The sequence below is a fragment of the Helobdella robusta genome (assembly GCF_000326865.2).
Source record: "Helobdella robusta unplaced genomic scaffold HELROscaffold_4, whole genome shotgun sequence".
Classification (NCBI taxonomy): Eukaryota; Metazoa; Annelida; class Clitellata; order Rhynchobdellida; family Glossiphoniidae; genus Helobdella; species Helobdella robusta.
In genome coordinates, this window is record NW_008704902.1 from 1704309 (window position 1) to 1723048 (window position 18740).

Below are 18740 nucleotides of genomic sequence, written 5' to 3' on the forward strand. Positions count from 1 at the left end.
TGCATAGGTATTAATAGAGGCTTGGATGAGTAAATTAAAAAACTAATTTTAATAGTAACTCCTACATAGTCATTCATGTGGAAGGTTCAATGTTATTTATTGCTGAAAGTCTCCGTACGCACGTTTCTTTCACGCCGTAGTTGTTACCAGAACAGGAGGGCAAATGGAAAAACGAACCGCTTGCCGATCGATATTTCCAATGTTTAGTTTCATAGGCCCGTGCACACCATATAAGCCGCATGTTAAAAAATATAAGCATAAACAAAGTTTTCTTCTCGTAAATTGAAAATATTTGTTACCTCTGCCTATTTTGATTAATAACACTTGATATGGTTAGGTGAGGTCACAAAAAATTTTTTTTATCTTGTCTTAAACTACTTTGATCATATGATAGCAATGATGGTTTACAACATTGGAACAATTCCAAATTTACATTGTTTTTATTACCACTCAAACCCATCTTTTTGTAAAGAGTTATACTTTTCAACATAAAGTATAAATTCAAAAAACTTCTCAAGCAATAGATGGCACACCTTTCAAGTGCATGCTACGGTATGTTACTAACAATGTTTACACACACACACACACACACACACACACACACACACACACACACACACACACCCACAGACACACCCACAGTAGTATTCATTGACCTAGTATCATGAAGTAACAATTGTGATTGTATAACCATCGTACAAAATTAAGGTTACAAGTAGCGTGGTCATAAATATTTTTCTGATTAAATTTAATCGCTAGAGACTTCAATTTTGATGTCTGACTGGCTGTAAGTCTTCCACGTTGTGTAACATCCTCACAAAAATAGAAAATTTATTTAATTATATGTGTGTGCTGTGTTTCTGTGTATTTGCGTGTGCGGTACAAACATACAAACGACTGGATATATACCAACAATGAATATTTATTTGTATTTATATTTACCTTCAGTAAGTAGATCGACAGATATTTAATGATAATAAAATAATGCGTCCAGCAGCCGCAAAGCATTCCTTCAGCAAACAATCAAACGAGTTGTCATCGTTTGAAGTTGTTTATAGAACCCAGATGTTCAGCACAACGTCGGTGAACTTGGCACCAACCACACACCTTGGGTTCAAACATTAAATTTCTGCAGCCTTTCAAGCATTTATGATTAACGCGCTGCTAATTAAACTGCGCAAGTAAGTATTTTCAATACATAATTTTACTTCCATTCTGATGCATGTTCGTTGCTTTTTTGTAAATTTCATTGTTGTTCATCACTTGTGGCATTAAAATCAAATAATTTCATACGATTGTGGAAAATGAAAACCTGTATTCATCATCGAGAAGTTAAACACAAGTAGCATTGAAAACCAAATAAGGAAACATTGATCACATTGAAAATTATGACTGACCAAGGAAGACAGGCTGCTTATTTGCCCAGCATCTCTCACTAAATAAATGCTTTTAATTAAATAAACAAATCAATTGAGAAACATCATTCAGTGTTCAACAAAATTTTTTATTGCAGACTCTTCTCCTACTGTACTGAAATAGATTTCCACAAAATGCATTTGATCATTCAGCTGACTACTAAAGTTATTTAGAATTATGTAAAACATGCCTTGCATAACTGTTACGCTGTGTTTGGGCTCTAAATGACGTTCGACGTTCTCATAAATTAATCAGTTATTAAAATCACTGCTTCCAACATTTTTAAACCAGCACGAAAGACGATACCGTTTAACGCCCTCAAATGTTAAAAAACAGTGTGGCTTTATTGTTGCATATTTGGATAAAAACTTTGTGACATTCATTTGAACGTCTTCATACACCGATCATGAAGCAAATAAAGTGTGTGTGCGCGCGTGTTTGTGATTATGTGTTTGCAAATATAAGTGTATGTGAGTGTGCACACGTATATGTTGTGAGTGTACGTGTGTGTACGTGTGTGTGTGTGTGTGTGTGTGTGTGTGGCGTGCGTAAATCATGAAAGTAATAAAATGTTAAACACGTAAAATAATTTATGTTTCTTCACCTTCGTATATATATATATATATAATATATATATATATATATATATATATACACATAAAAATTATGATAAATAAATATAAATACTCAGATGATGGAATATATATATATATATATATATATATATATATATAAGTAGTATACATTGTTCTCAGAGCTCCGTTGGCTATGAAAAAATTGTTATCTAAAATAAATTGAAAAATTAATTTTAAATACAACCGCTGAACAGTGAGTGGATTCATCAATCATATCACATCGGGACTTGAATGCTACAGCGAGTTGTTTTTTTTATCGTTTAAGATATTGATTGCGCAAGGAATGACACGCGGTGATCGCTTGGAATGTCGCGTCGTCGGTCTTGTTTAAATTTGGTTGCAATACTAGTAAATTAATTAAAGTTTGTACATTAGAAAAAAATATAACGACTCATCCTCACCTATCTCTATTTTTTCTAATATCCGAGACAAGGATCTGTTTTAATTAAAAGTATTTTTTTTTATTTCAGAAAAATTTTAGGGAAGTAGAGTTTAAAACGAAGAAAAAAATTGAACGAACAAAACATTCAACAAACACACATACGGATAAGCAAGTAAGCAAAGCAAACAAACAAACAAACAACAAAGGACAAACAACAGATCAAAAAGCATGTCTCATCGACCGACCAACAATCAAATCCTCCCTCAAAAGTCCGAGGACACAAAACGTGGATGGAAGTCAGTGCGAGCCTCCTGGATGGCCCGCAACACATTCAACCCCATCAGAAATATCGTCGATAACATGAAGTTAATTCCTAATCCGGACAAAAAAATGATTGCTCTCTCTATAGGTATGTAATGACATATAATTGAATTCATGATTTATTTTTTTAAATTTTAAGAAAGTTGATTGTCAATATTATATTTAGAATTTAGTTAACAGATTGTTTAAACCAAGCGAAAATAATTAATTGGACTGCAGGAGATCCAACGACGTTTGGCAACCTGCCCGTCTGTGACGAAATATTGCAGGCCGTTGAGAAGTCACTGAAGTGCCAGTTGAGGAATGGCTATTCCCCTTCAATGGGTCAGCAGGCTTATTAGATGATTTCATAGTGTTATTAAACATCTTCTTTACTAAGAATAACACATCGTTGTTCTGGGGTTCAAACCCCCTCCCCCGAAGTATAATAAAATATCGCCATTGTAAAAAAAAAGTTAAAATTAATTTAAATAGTTTTATTTTAAATTGATAGTTCTAAAAGTTGAACATTTTTGTATTGTACTTTTTGCGACATACTGAAAAATTTGATTACAGCAATGTGAATGTAAGGTATGTTCATGATTGAAATTGATGAGCTGCAACATCGCTGATGGTCACGAAGAGTGACTGTAACAGAGATATCAGGCGCACTCACAGCCACAGTTTACCATTAATAATAAAATGAATAATGGTAATAGTAAATGGTTATGTACATGAATCATGGCCGTGTAAACGGATGTTATTTTCAAATGCATGGGTGTGTGTTTATACGCGTATGCTGCGTGTATGTGTACTGTACATTCTAATTGTACGAGATGAGTTTGTACGCTATGGAGTAAATACGCTAACTCATGGAGGGAGAGATAAAGTTTGATTTTTTTTGCAAATGAAGCTAGTTCAATTTTTGAGAAAGCATAAGATTTCTAGTTTGTTTATACAACCTCAAAAATATGAAACAATGTTTTTTAAATCGCCCACCCGAAACAAAACCCCGGCTACGCCTGCGCTTAACTCCAACCTTCTTCATGGCAGGTTACGACGACGCGAGAGATGCAGTAGCCAAGCATTACTCCACACCAACTTCCATTCTAACGGCTGAGGTTATTTTAACTTTGTTGCTCTGAAATATGTCGGAATAAAATTTTAAATGTTTGCAACAAACTTGTAGGATGTGTTTTTAACATGCGGATGTTCGGGTGCGTTGGATCTTGCCATCTCGGTGCTTGCTGGCTCCGGTGACAACATCCTTGTTCCCAGGCCTGGTTTCTCCCTCTACCAGGTTCTTGCTCACTCCTACTCCATCGAGTGCAAATACTACGACCTCGTTGTTAGTTTTAACTTTTCTGTTCTTCATTTTATTCTATTTTGCTTTGGCATATATAAAATTTTGGATTCGATTAACTTTTCAAATATTAATTTTCAACACATATATCATTTTGATTTACGCAAAATTAAAATTTGTAATATAAACAATTAATTAATTTTTTGATCTAACGTATTAAATATTTTTCATCCGTTCATATTAAAATATTTAATTATTAAAACTCATCAGTCCACGCATAAAATTTTGAAGAAACAGTTTTATTAATGGCTCCAAAACAAACAGTTATAGGGATAAATGGAACGAAAGTGAATTTGCCCCAAACAGGCGGATCGTTTATGGGAGGCAGATTTGTTGCACATGGAGTCCCTCATTGATTCGAAGACGACGTTGATCGTCATCAACAATCCCTCCAATCCCTGTGGATCCGTCTGGACGAAGGAGCACATCATGGACATCTTGAAGTTGGCCGAAAAGTACCAACTGCCCATCGTGGCTGATGAAGTCTACGCTGATTTTGTTAGTCATCAATGTTACTGCCATTTAATGTTAATGTTGCTGTCATGATCCTCTTTTATTGGAAATACTTTTTTGTTAACGTTTTATAGTTGCACTATTTTCCTATTTAATGTGATATGCGGTTAATTTATGTCTCAATGTAAACATCGTGTAAACGCAATAACAATATTTGTAGTGTTTTATTTTTAAAAACGAAGAAAAAAGTTTAATAAGAGATCTTTTGTTTATCAAATTTTTATTGTAATCCTTATTTTAATTTGTATCAAAATTAATTCAGTAATGAGTAATATTGCTGACGTGAGCATTTATATTCTTTTTACGAGAACATTTCAAACCGAAAAAACTAAATGAAAGGTGTTTGAAGGTGAGGAGTTCCATTCATTTGCTTCGCTGTCATCCATCGTGCCAATCCTCACATGCGGTGGTCTCACTAAGAAGTTCATTTCCATTTTCTTTTTTTTCTGATTACCGTTTCAGTTTTTGTTTGTTATCAATTTGCATGTTATTTTCTTCTTCATAGTTGTATGTTACGTTATACATTAGTGCATCTATGGGGCAAAGATAATTCAAACAAATAATAAATTTTGTATAAATAATGTGAATCAAACAGTTGCAATGTTTTAGAACTTTGGTAGTTGAAAATTCATTAATTTAAATTGTTATTATATTATTATCTTGAGTTTTCAGTGGCGTGAAATAAAGTAAGTGTATGTATAAAATTAGTTACATACAATACAACTTTATGTTTATTTGATTACGATGAATAACAACGTGAATCTTCACTGAAATGAACCTTAAGGTACCTTGTGCCAGGCTGGAGGATGGGGTGGGTGCTCGTTCACGACCCCCTCAAGTTATTCAATCTCGAGGTTGTATTATGCTGAATGGTTTTATATATTATTATAATCGCTATTTGATAATAACAAAATTTTAAAATTTTAAAATCTGAAAATATGTTGAGTAAGCAACTTAATATTTTTCAAACGCTGTTGTTGTTGTACAATTAAATACACTAATAAAATGGCAACACGAATTATTTGAATGATGTGGCAGGTTCGGAAAGGTTTGCAAGCGCTGACCCAGCGTATCCTCGGTCCAACTTCGTTCATCCAGGGGGCCTTGCAATCCATCCTCACGCACACACCCGAACATTACTTCAAAAACTCCACCAATTTATGTCAGGTAGGCTACGTGTTCGTTTGGATAAAAATATTTTGAATGGGTTTGTTTGTGTGGAGCATATGTCAACTTCTTTAGAAGTCGGTGGACTTTGCCTGAACATTCTCGCGATGTCGTCGTAATTCTTTGAACTTTGTTTGATGAATGAAGCAACTAAGAAAACAACTGAAACATCGTGCGACCTTCACATGCAAATCAAACAATTTTGAAGTTCTATTTATAAATTATGATTACGTAAATCACACTGCTGGCTTGCACTATGACACACATAACTGAATTATTAACACAACAACAATATGCGTCGTAACATTTTCTGTAACACTCATGTATGATATATCAAAACGTTGTAGATTGAAAAATGCACTTCAAATGCCGTATAAACGACGGAATGTTTTTAATCATTCAATAAATGAACCACTAAGATATGATATATGCAGCAGCATCTTTAAAATGTTCAACGACAATTCTCTACCCCCATAAACACGTGATAGCGTGGACTTGCTAAACAACAACGCACTGTTCAGTTGAGCTTACTATTGCAGCGTTCTTTCTTCTTGCATTTGAAGCAGACCACCGCACAACAGCAACTATAAATCAACCAATTAATTAATTAATTATATAATTTCATTCCCACGTGAATAAACGCCACATTGTAAACTTTAGCATGTAAATGTAGGGAAATACTTTGCATTTAAATTCGATCACTTCAACGCCAGGCCAGGCACTCTACCTCTGCCCGCTCCGCTGTTTAGCACAACTCTTCTGAACTGAATTTTTGACTAAGCTGACTTTTGAAAATTTAGGATAAACATTTCAAAATATTTTCGATAAAACTCAAACATTTAATTTGTTGTTGATATCATGTTGCTAGAACAACGCCAGATGCTGCTATGAGATGCTAAGCAAGTGCAAAGGATTGAAACCCATCATGCCGTCTGGAGCCATGTATATGATGGTCTGTATGGTTCATTTCTAATCTGTTCATAATATATTCACATTGCATCAGAATGTTTTTCATTTGTTGTAAAGTTTGCTTATTAATATAAACTGTATGTTCAATTGCGATTAAATGCATGAAGTGAGCAAGCACGCAAGCATTTATTCAGTGTTTGCACGCTGCACGTTTGCACGTTTACATCACTTCTAGCTCTCTTAAAAACACCGCACTTTCATTAAACTTGACATCTCAAAATCAAGCAAATGTTTCAACGTGCCCTACTTGGCAGGCATCTGATCATAATTAAAACCAAATGGTTTGTTTTGTAGATGTCATTTATTGTAAGCACTTTTGTTTTCAAATCTTCCAATGAAGCAACCTTATGAGACCTCATCTCTTTAAGAAAACACTGCCCTTTGAAAGGGAAGTGGATGGATTTACTTTTTCATTCTACTCACATCGTTATTAAAAATATTTAAAAAAATAGAACGTTCAACTTGTTACAATAACTTCTTAAAACATTATGTGTGGCATTGAGTCACGTGAAGCCGCTATGCTTGCATGAAATTCTGCTATAGCTAGATACGTACGCAAAGATTTTTACAATATTAACACGTACGTACACAAACACACACACACAAATGCATTCATATAAACAAACAAGCGCACACTCAAACAAACAAACAGGTCGGCATCAGCATGAAAAACTTTCCAAACTTCAAAAATGATTTGGACTTCACGCAGAATCTTGTGACACAACAGTCTGTGTTCTGCCTACCCGCTGCTGTAAGTTATTAGCACTTCTATTCTTTCTACCTTTTTATCAAGGTTGTTTATGTGTTTGTTTGTTTGTTTATGTGTGTGTGTGTTTAATTTTTTTGTTATTTTTTACTCGTTTTTCATATTGTTTATGTTTCAAAATATGGTTTAAAATTCTTGTGTTAAAGTTTAATTTCCAAACATTTTCATAAATTGTAACGTTAAACAATGTTTAATTGGCAGTTTTTTTAATTTGTATCATACAAATGCAACAGTCAACCATTGCCAACCAATCATCACCGACCAATCATCACCAATCAATCATCGCCAACCAGTCATCACCAACCAATCATCACTAACCAATCCTCACCAGCCATCCAACCAACCAATCAACTAATCAATCCCAGTGCTTCCAGTTCCCAGACTACTTCCGCATAGTTCTAACAGTACCTGAGCATATCGTGAGAGAGGCGTGTGAACGAATAACCGAGTTTTGCAAGCAACACTACGTGGATATCAACAACAACAACAACAACAACAACAACAACGCCACCACAACGACCAGCAACTGTAACGGCTGCAGCAAATGCAACAATAATTTTGGTAACGACGAGAACGAAAGTGTCAAACTGAAGGATAAGAAGATGAAGTATGAAGTAGGAAGCGTCATCATCAACAGCAGCAAGAGAATCAACGACGTCATGGAAGACGGACAGCAGATGCTGAACGATGTCGCGAAACATTCGACAGATGGCCTACATGAAAAAAATTAAATTAGAAGAAAGCTGAGATAATTTTCCATCAGCTGATTGACTTCGTTGGACTTTTATTGTCGAATGTAAAAAATGTTTGTGTGAGTTAGAACAGGACCAGCGTGATTAACTGGTAATAATTTCGCGAAACATTTTCATTTCATTAACTGGTAATAATTTTTTAAACGTTTACATCAATCAGATCACCATTTAAACGCCATTTTTACGTTTGATTTAAATTTGATTTTTTTTTATATAACCTCTGTCAACGCTAATTTTTCCACGTTATTCCGTCAGCATTTTCTTTCTTGATATTTATATTAAATTCCAATGCATCTCACGAAGAAGATTTGGTTACATGATGGTATGCATGATGTATATGTCCGAGATTAAAGAAAAAAACAAATTAGCTATCGTTTTTCATTTTGTTCATTAATCCACATTTAACAGGAGGTGCCATTTGTATAAACTTTGAAATGACGCCCAGTGCAGAAAATAAATTGAAGACAGTTTTTTATTCTGCAAAGCAAGTCATAAATGAAATGGAATGCAACAGACTCCCATCACCATCAGATCAATAATTTACATTCACACGCCATTTTAAAACCACAAAGTGCGTGCGTGCGTGTGTGTGTATGTGTGTGCACTAGACCGTTTTATTTTTATTAAGAAAAAAAATTTTTTTTCAAACCAGATTTGCATAGGGATTTATTTTGTGTCATTTGATGATATAAAGACAAACACCAAAATCAATAAAATCAAACATTGTTAAGTGACCTCTCATTGATGAGATTGTTCAGAAAATTCAGTTTTTTAAAGCATTTTTTTAAATTAATAAAAAATAATTGTTTTTAATTTATTATGAATATTTATATATTGTTTTATTATAAAGTAATGTCTGAATCAGTATAGTTCTTTTTCTAAGGTTCATTCATTAATTTCCTGTGATGCTCAATCACCTGATACATCAACTGGTGCTGATTTTCATCATGAGTAAGTGCTGTATTAAAATCAGATGCCAATTTAACTGCTCGCTCAACACAATCATTAACTACCCGTACTGCAGACCCTATCTCTTTTCAATTATTGTAATCCTCTAGTTGTGGCCATACTTCTGGATCAAAGCAAAAAGAATTTTGACTGAGTTTCAATGTAGAAAATAAATTTAAAGACTGTTTTGTCACAAAACCTGACAAAATCTTGGATTTGAAAGAACTTATGTGTTTTGGATCTACTTTTCTAACATCATTTTTTTTGCTGGTTTATGTAATGCTTTAACCATAAGCCTTTTCTCATCGACATTAACCAAATCTGAAACAAATGTCATTCCAACAAGATACCAAAGATTCTTTTTAATTTTTTCCATTGCTTCTTTTCCAACTTTGCAATCAACTTTTTCAAATAATTCCTGAGTTTGAAGAAGACATAAATCATTGTAAGGAGCACTACATCTGTTTGCCGCACAAAACCATGCCTTTACATATAAAGTCTCTTTAATGCTTGTAGCTCATGTGCAGTTAACTTCAGTTGCTCACGAAATCAAAAAATCTTCAAACAATAAATTCCTTTTGCCATCCAGCGAGCCCTGTGATAAGCTCCTGGAGGAGTGACTTGTACAGCAGTAGGATCTAAAACTCCAAGAGTTATGAGAGAAAGCCTAATCAATTGCAAGTAACCATGTCGAGGTTGAGTATTTTGCAGTTGGTCTTGAAGAAGTTACACGATAGTTACACGATTTTGCTTTAGCTACAATATTTCATAATTAGTCAAAGAACAACCAGTTGTTACCTTGTCAATCGATGCATATTTTAACTGATTAATTGATGGCCATTGATTTTTAAATCTACTAAAAATAGCAATTTGAGGGCCAGATGAAGTGAAAAATAAATCAAATAAAGCTGTTCCAATAATTTTAAGAATATGATGCCTGCATGCTAAAAACAAGAAATGTTTATTAAAGGATTTCTGAATTATTGTTATAACACCAGTATGAATGCCAGTATTAGAACCAGTATTAGAACTGCCTTTAATGCTAAAGCCACAATGTGCATGGCTTCCCTATAAGTTGTTTTTGTACGATCTAGACTTACCATGAACAGTGGGTCATCTACTTGACACCTTTTTTTAAGTTCATTAGTTTTAGGAGATATCGGAGTACTTCCTGCAATTTGATTCTGATGGTATTTGCTGACACCCTACTTCCTCATCAGACTTATCGCTTATGTCATCTGTTGATGTTGAATTATCATCATCTTCTTCATAATTGGCTATGTTTCTCTTTTTATTAGGTTTTTCTTGTTTTTAATTCTTGCTTAGTTTCTTTTTTAATCTTTTCTCTTCTTGTTTGGCAAATTCTTTGTCTTCTCCAAACAATAAACTTCTATAATGTTTTATAAAAACATGTAAAAATATTTTAAAAACCCCAAACACCAAAAAAAATCATTCAGGCTTCATAAAAAAACAAAATGTGATTTGAGAGGTCACTAATACTTATCCTTTTTAATTGAAATTTTTACAGGATGATGCATTGTTTTAAAAACATTTTTTTTTAAACAGTCTAGTGTGCACGCGTCTGTGCGTGTGTGTCTGAGTGTAATTGTTTAATTAATTGTACACAAGTATTTATTGTTCACTTGTCCACAAAGAAATGATTTTCATATATTTTAATTCGGGCAGTCATGCACTCATAGACGGTTCATCAATTCTCTGAATATCAAAACAAAATCTGGTGTTTATATTTGTATGTGTGTGTTTGTATGTAATATATTTATATATATATTTAATTTTAATTAAATATATATATATATATATATATATATATATAATTAAACAACATATGTTTTACTGTTGAATGGATGTATTGTTGAATGGATGAAAGGATGAATGGTGGAAAAGAATGATGGAACGATGGACGGAATGATGTTACGTCACAGTCCACCGAACTTAGAAATTGTCTACGCTCAACTCTAATTTCAATTCTCATTTATTATTATTATTATTATATATATATATATATATATATATATATATATATATATATATATATATATATATATATACATATGCGTGCATAAAATTAAAATGTTGATTTAATTAAATTGTAACAGTAAGTAGGCCAACGAAATTAATAATTAAATTAACATATTAATAGAATAAATGATGAAGCACTTTGTTTTGTTGCCAATTCAACGTGACAAACCCAATATTTTAACATCTCAATAAATTAATTTTTAATTTTCCGCAGCCGAGTGTTCATTTGTGCGTGCGTGCTAATCAATGTGTGTTCGTTTCGTGTAAACATTCTTTCGTTCATTTTTGTGTGTTTGTTGCTATGTTTGCGTGCAAGATTCTACGCATAGTTGTATGGATGTTGGTGTGCGTGTGCGCGCGTGTTTATGTTAGTTTCGTTTGTTTTACAGAGAAATCTGTGCGGATTTTTTAATTTGACTGCCATTTCTTTACAAGATTTTTCGCAGATTTTATGGTGTGAGCGCTAAACTTTTGATTTAGTTAGATTAATGCAGTGAAGTTCATTTGCTAAAGATAACAATGATAAACAAAACAAACAAAAAATCAAGAACCACCAAAATACCTAATTAATTAATTATTTAATTAATTAGTTCCAAAACAAACAAATATTAGCATTCTAAACAAGTGAATGTGTGAAAAGACAGGCGGCATGAGTTCTGCAACCATTCAGAACAGCAAATCTTATTTTGAAAAAATCAAACCGTTCTATTAGATGGTGAAGTATTTCTACGCTTTCCTATTTAACTAGTAATATGAATAAAAAAAAACAGTCAAATCTTTTATCTTTCTCACTATTTCTCATTTTCTCTCTCTCTCTCTCCTCTCTCTCTCTCTCTCTCTATCTCTCTCTCTGTCTCTTTCTTTGTATGTTTTTTGTTCTACATTTTTTTTCCAACTCAGCCATGTACATAAGCCCCGCATACACACAGGCAGATGCAGACCACGCATACACTTACGAACCTTACACGCACAAAATGAAATCTCTAAACCTCCAATCTTTATCCATCCAACAATTTCCAAACGTTCGCATGACTCCATGATTGCTCATTTATGAGTGAATAAACGGCGTTTCTATATTTCTACATTTATATCATTTATTTACTTATCTATTTTTTCACAAAAATGTATAATGGACAACCCCAAAACGTTACTGTTGTACCCGCTCTTATAATATGATGATAAGAACAACACGATGCAAACAGATGCAGTATTAATTCAGACACAAATCAATTTGCTGATGACGAAAATATTCTTTCTAGCTAATCAGGCGTTTAATTCATTTAAATTTCAGTCAACTCATGAATTATATGCACAGACAGAAATATATAAAATATATATATATATATATATACACACACATATATATATATATACATTATGAATTATATATACATTATGAATTATATATACATAAACGCCCATTCACGTATGTATGCATGTGATCAAAATATGCCTGCCATACAACATCAATGCCAATACATTCATGTCGATGTTTTAAAATGATTGTGGCATTTCTTTAAACTATTTCTAACACACACACACACACACACACACACACACACACACACACACACACACACACACACACACACACACACACACACACACACACATACACACACACATACACACACACATTCAAACAATAATTTATAAATACGCACACACACACACACACACACACACAACACACACAACACACACACACACAATGCGGCATACTGTGGCTACTCCACTTTATGTTTGATAGGTCCTAATGCTTTAATACATACCTGTAGTATGTACTGCACATACTGGGTTTGTGTTGCTACGTTATGTAATTTTATTTAAATTTCTTTCCTTTAAAGTTTCATATATTATTTAAATATTATTCAATTTATTAGATTGTGGATATTCAATATTGATTATTTGAATATTTGCATACATTCGACTTCAGTGAACTCTCTATAATTCGTAATTATGCACGTGAGCGATGAGTTACAAGTGGCTGAACACAGAGAACGCACGACTATAAAAACTGCCAGCCAATCTTTACAAAGTTTCAATTCAAACTTGGCTGCTGATGTTGAATGATTATAGAGTTGTGGGAGATTATTTCTGAAACTTTTTCGAGAAAATTAACTAATTTATTGTAACTGCTCTTGAAAAGTACGTTGCTAGGCTTACTGTTCGTTTTTGAAGTTTTAAATTAAAATATTTAACTTAAAAATTCGTAATAATTATTTTATCAATAAATAAATTTAGCTAGTAACATTGTGAAACTATATTCATGTTCTAAGATCATCATTACTTTGAGAAGACCGAAATGTCTGCATATAAAAAATTTTTAGTCGTCATTTTTCTGTCTGGTTTGATTTTAAAATGTGCAACAAGCAACCAACCGGCCGAACATGACAGCAAAGCAGAGAGCAGCGAGAAAGCACCAGAAAAACATGGAAGTAACGCAGCAGGTGGGCATGAACCAGCTGAAAGTGGACATGGATCTGCAGAAAGTGGACACGGAGAGGCTGGCGAGGAGGAAGAACATGAGGAAAGGTTCCAAGTGGCTAAATTTGATTTCAATTACGTCAAAGTGCCTTTTATCGTTGGCATTTGGATACTTTATGCCGTCTGTGCTAAACTTTGTGAGTTTTTTATTTTTATTCTAAAAATTTAATTATTCCATCTTAACAACATATGGTTATAAATGTTTTCTTATAATAAGTAGCAATGTGTTTATAATACAAGTTATTTTTACGTTAATAGTTTTAAAATATTGTTTAACATATGAACGCTAAAATTGCAAAAAAAAATTTTTCGGTGTTATACCAAATTGCAATTTTAGCTAAAAAAACCACATAAGATTCTTTATTAAATAATGTTTGCATTAAAAGGTTTCATGAAGCATATAAATTAATTTGGATTATTGGAGATATAGTTTACAAATTTATGTTTCAGTCTAATTTTGTTGAAGATGAAACGACATTAATTATATTATACGGATGTTAATGATCGTGCTTAAACATAATTTTACTGAAAATTTGTTTTAGTTTTCCATTGGGAGAAATACCTGAGTCGCATCTTTCCAGAATCCTGCCTTCTCATCATTATTGGTGTCATTTTTGGAGTTTTTCTCTACTTGGCGGGCGAGCGCATGTACGAAGTGAACACGACCATCTTCTTCCTGGTCCTGCTGCCTCCCATCATTCTCGACGCTGGCTACTACATGCCTGCCAGGGCCTTCTTTGACCAACTCGGCACCATTCTGCTATACGCCATCCTAGGAACACTTCTCAATAATCTTTTATTAGGTTTGTTTGTGTCACTTGTAGTTGAATTCGAATTACTTCATATGTAGTTTTATGCAAATTATTCGAAGTTAACCTAATATAGGATGAATAACAATTGATGATTTCGTTATAACTAATTAACCTAATTGAACTTGGTCATGCAGGTTTTGCTTTGTACGGTGTTTATGAAGGAGGAGGCTTCCAAAATTTTGAATCACCTCTGCTCTTGTTGCATGCTCTCGTGCTGGGAAGTTTGCTGGCAGCTGTCGATCCTGTCGCAGTCTTGGCTGTTTTCGAGTCGGTACAAGTTAACGAAATGTTGTACATTATAGTATTCGGCGAATCGCTCCTCAATGACGGCATCTCAGTGGTTTGTTGCGACGTTTAATTATTAATAAAAAAAACATCAAATGCGATTAAGTTGCACTTTAATTTTCTAGGTGTTGTATCATTTGTTCGAAGGATTCAGTGAGATTGGAATTGAAAACATTCAAGGAATCGACATCATAGCCGGCATTGCTTCGTTCTTTGTCATTGTCTTCGGAGCCACAGGTGCGTAGTAAACATTTTTAACGTTAAAGAAAATGTGCACAATTTATAGAAAAAAACTACGTCGAGAAGATATTCAGTTTTGTTAGCCGTTGTTTAAAAATGTTCATTTTAAATTTACAAAAGGGATTGGAATGCTGCTGGGCTTGTTGGCAGGTTTCATGTCTCGATTCACAAAACATCAAAGGAAGATGGAACCATTGCTGGTCCTCGTTATCGGCTATTTGAGTTTCATCATTGCAGAAATGTTCCATTTATCTGGCATTATATCGTTAGTTGTAGAGAGTTTTTTTACAACAGTTAAATGACTTGGTTTATTCGAATTTGTTATTATAATAAAATTAATAACTCAAATAATTTTTAGCGGTAAAACTTTCAACATCAAATAACCAAGATGACATTTTTTCAAATAAATTTTGTGTATATTTTAAAGTTTGCATAAAATAATTGAAACACTGAAATGATGATGAACGAAAAAACGACTCAGTTGCACTTTTTGTGGCATAACGATGAGGAAGTACGTAGAAGCGAACTACAGTGAGAAGTCGAACAAGGCCATCCACGTTGTCCTGAAGATGTTCGCACAGGCCAGTGAGACCATCGTCTTCATGTATATCGGTCAGTAAGAAACTATGCAAACAAATTTTTGTATTACAGTCCTGAGAAGATACTCGCTGCAATAAAAACAAATAAAAAGTATTAGAATGAAAATTACACTGTTGGATCTTAACAGATGTACACCGCATTTTGTTCATGAATTAAAATACATTTTAATTTAATTAGAAATTAATTTAATTTGTAAATTTGTTTCATTCTTTTGAAGGCATGTCAGCAGTTAGTGACGTACACCACTGGGACACGGCATTTTGCATCCTGACGCTCATATTTTGTCTTATTTTCAGGACAATATGTTAGCAAAGCTTGTTTGTGTATATAGTCGGCATAACCGACAACTACTCTATGACAATTATAACATTTTAATATTTAAATAACACGCAAATTTGTTAATTTTTGATGTTATTTATCATGTTATTTTAACTCTTTTCAAATGGCCGCAGAGCGTGAAAGCATTATATTTCCCTCTTAAATTATGCAAAGGTGTCATAGTGCAAACGTACTTCGCCAACATGATAAGAGTTGTAAAGTTGACAAAGATTGACCAGTTTGTCATGGCCTACGGTGGATTGAGAGGGGCCATTGCATTTGCCCTGGTCCTTCTTCTCGACCCGCATGGCTTCCCACACCGTAAGATGTTTATCACAACCACAGTCCTCGTCATTTATTTCACCAATCTTGCCATGGTATGCACTTCTTATCATATCCTTTTATATCCTTTATTATCCTTACTTTCATTATCCTTTATGAGATGAAAATAATTATTTTTACCAATAGGAAAATATTTTTATGATGATTTACAATTTAAGGGCACCACAATTGAGCCGTTGGTGAAATTTTTAAAAGTTAAAAGACAGCAGCATAGAAAACCAACTATAGGAGAAAAAATCATGAATAGGGTATGTTGAAATCCTTGTCCTTACTTTATGAAAGTTGAGAATACTTCTACAAATGAAAAAGTTTCTAACTGCATTACTATTAAAATTCAGTTCACCGATCACGTAATGGGAGGTTTCGAAGATATAACCGGCCAATCGGGTCATCATCAACTAAGGGAAAGGTCATTATTTAAAATATTTTAATTAAATGCACAAAATGATTGGCAACCATTTATTAAATTAATTTTTTTTGCTTATTAAAGATTTTCGACCTGGAATAACAACTTTCTAAAGCCGCTGATCGTTGGAAAGTCCAATCCAAGAACACGAGGTTGGCAAATATTGAGCGTGTACAACCAGATCAACCAGAAAGCGGCAAAGCACCATCTGCAGCGCAGTGACCACGGAAAGTCGTTGCTGTTTAGAGACATGTCATCTCTTGATTTAAACAGGAGTCCGTCCTCTTTCAACGTTGGCTCCACGTCATCCATGGCCAATATTCCGCGAGGAGTCATTATGCAGCGCAAAAATTGGTGGTAAGTTTGTTGTATTTTGTTAGTTTAACAAGAGTTTTTACATTTTTTATATGAATTTTGATTAAAATAAAACTTTAGCCTATGCCTATTGATAAATGAATGTATAGTAAATGATCAAAACATTTATATGTATAAAGGATGAAACTGTTTGTTGAAAAGTTAAAAATAATTACATAATGAATAATTAATGAAAACCTGTTTTTAATTAAAACGCTCGATCGAACAGCGATCGAATGAAATGAACGCAAGGTTATATTCGGTCGAATGATCGGTCGGTTTAATTAATTCCAGGGAATCGACAGCGAGCCTGTCGAGAACTCTACACCAGGATATGATGTTCCGTGATAAAAATGAAGAGGCCAACAAAATTCATCATATCTCTGAAGATATTGCTGGCCCTATTTTGGTAATGTTAGCATTTATATCGGTGTTTTTAATAATTTGTAGTTATAATTCACTAATGACTTGTCATCAAATTTTGACAAATTGTAATGTCTATTGCAATTATATAAAATTTTAATTTTTTTTCTACCCCTGTGAATGTGAATGAAGCACTAACCATAAAATTTCAGACTTTCCTATAAGATATTTTTAACAAGCATAAGTAATATCAGCTTCGAAATTGCACATCTATTATGATTGAGAGTGATTATATAACGCACACGTTTTCCGATCGGCGTTAAACTCAAACGTTATATTTCAATTTCTATACTAAATTTACATGAAAATAATAGTTATAATTATCAGTTACACACATATGTATATATATTCGTATACATAATATAAATATATTAAGTGTATAAATTTATTTATATACAGGTTAAAGTTGTTAATGTAAAAAAGTTAATTAATTTGAGCAGAGAGTTAAAGCGGTACACAAGCAGCAGAATTCATTAGAGTCAGACACCGTAGAGAACAGCGTCATTGAACTGAACGACGATCCGCACGATGATGCAAATAATGCACAAGGTCAAATTTCATACACGAAAGAAAGTCAAAACGTTTTTGAAAACAAACGTGAAACACAAAACGGCCTCTGCAAGTCAAAAAAAAGCGTCAGCTTCCTTGATTTGGGCAGCATCGAACCCAGCAAAAGAGGTTGGACTAAAAATTCTAGTAAAATTATATTTATTTGTTTGTAAAAGTGGTTTAATATGGCTGTATTGGTTTAATTTAAATCCGTCTCTTATGTTACTAACTCACAATTAATTTTCATAAACTAACGTATGATGAGCAAATAATAAATTAACTTTTACAGCCGCTATGATAAATAAAATAAAACAAGAGAAAGAAGAAAGTAGCAAAATGGATGACCACGATCTACCTATACCGTGGAAATCACTAAATTACGAGTCGGAAGATTACAACCCCATCGTATCGCAGTCGGCTGGCGTCGTTCCACCCAACCTCAGGGAATATCTTGATAGTGACGGGTCAGCTGCTTTTTATTACTTATAAACAAACTAAAAAGTACTTAATATAATTTAACCTTATTTACAAGGAGGCCATTTTTTAGCCCAAACTTATGTATAACTTTAAAAATTGATATCTTATTCCATGCATGTTATATATAATAAATTGTTAAAACACATGTTAACATTGACTTTAGACTTAGAGAACTTGTTAGAATTTTGTGAAATGT

At 33.3% G+C, this 18740-nt stretch overlaps 2 protein-coding genes across 2 annotated transcripts; both read left to right on the forward strand.

The window, feature by feature from the left end:
- The first annotated feature begins 2194 nt into the window (after positions 1-2194).
- HELRODRAFT_185032 (hypothetical protein) lies at positions 2195-10950 on the forward strand. The gene is made up of 14 exons (XM_009024478.1): positions 2195-2290; positions 2522-2842; positions 2974-3078; positions 3787-3854; positions 3923-4081; positions 4403-4594; positions 4949-5031; positions 5394-5463; positions 5648-5776; positions 6645-6728; positions 7398-7496; positions 7877-8354; positions 8392-8858; positions 10783-10950. The coding sequence occupies exons 2-12, from the start codon at positions 2662-2664 to the stop codon at positions 8240-8242; spliced, it is 1536 nt and encodes a 511-aa protein (XP_009022726.1). The 5' UTR covers positions 2195-2290; positions 2522-2661; the 3' UTR covers positions 8243-8354; positions 8392-8858; positions 10783-10950.
- Positions 10951-13556: 2606 nt separating this feature from the next.
- HELRODRAFT_106963 (hypothetical protein) lies at positions 13557-18034 on the forward strand (the record flags this gene model as incomplete). The annotated part of the gene is made up of 13 exons (XM_009024479.1): positions 13557-13875; positions 14281-14541; positions 14685-14890; positions 14961-15072; positions 15196-15340; positions 15557-15687; positions 15893-15979; positions 16168-16370; positions 16494-16583; positions 16674-16744; positions 16826-17098; positions 17390-17504; positions 17959-18034. Coding segments are annotated over 13 exons (2088 nt in total), but the record flags the coding sequence as incomplete, so codon positions are not given.
- Between the last annotated feature and the right edge of the window lie 706 nt (positions 18035-18740).

Bases quoted from the DNA above. Each gene is read 5' to 3' on its own strand.
- HELRODRAFT_185032 (XM_009024478.1), top strand. From the start codon at position 2,662: ATGTCTCATCGACCGACCAACAATCAAATCCTCCCTCAAAAGTCCGAG. The intron at 5,464-5,647 runs GTTGTATTATGC...ATGATGTGGCAG, and splicing joins TCAAGTTATTCAATCTCGAG to GTTCGGAAAGGTTTGCAAGC. The intron at 6,729-7,397 runs GTCTGTATGGTT...ACAAACAAACAG, and splicing joins CTGGAGCCATGTATATGATG to GTCGGCATCAGCATGAAAAA.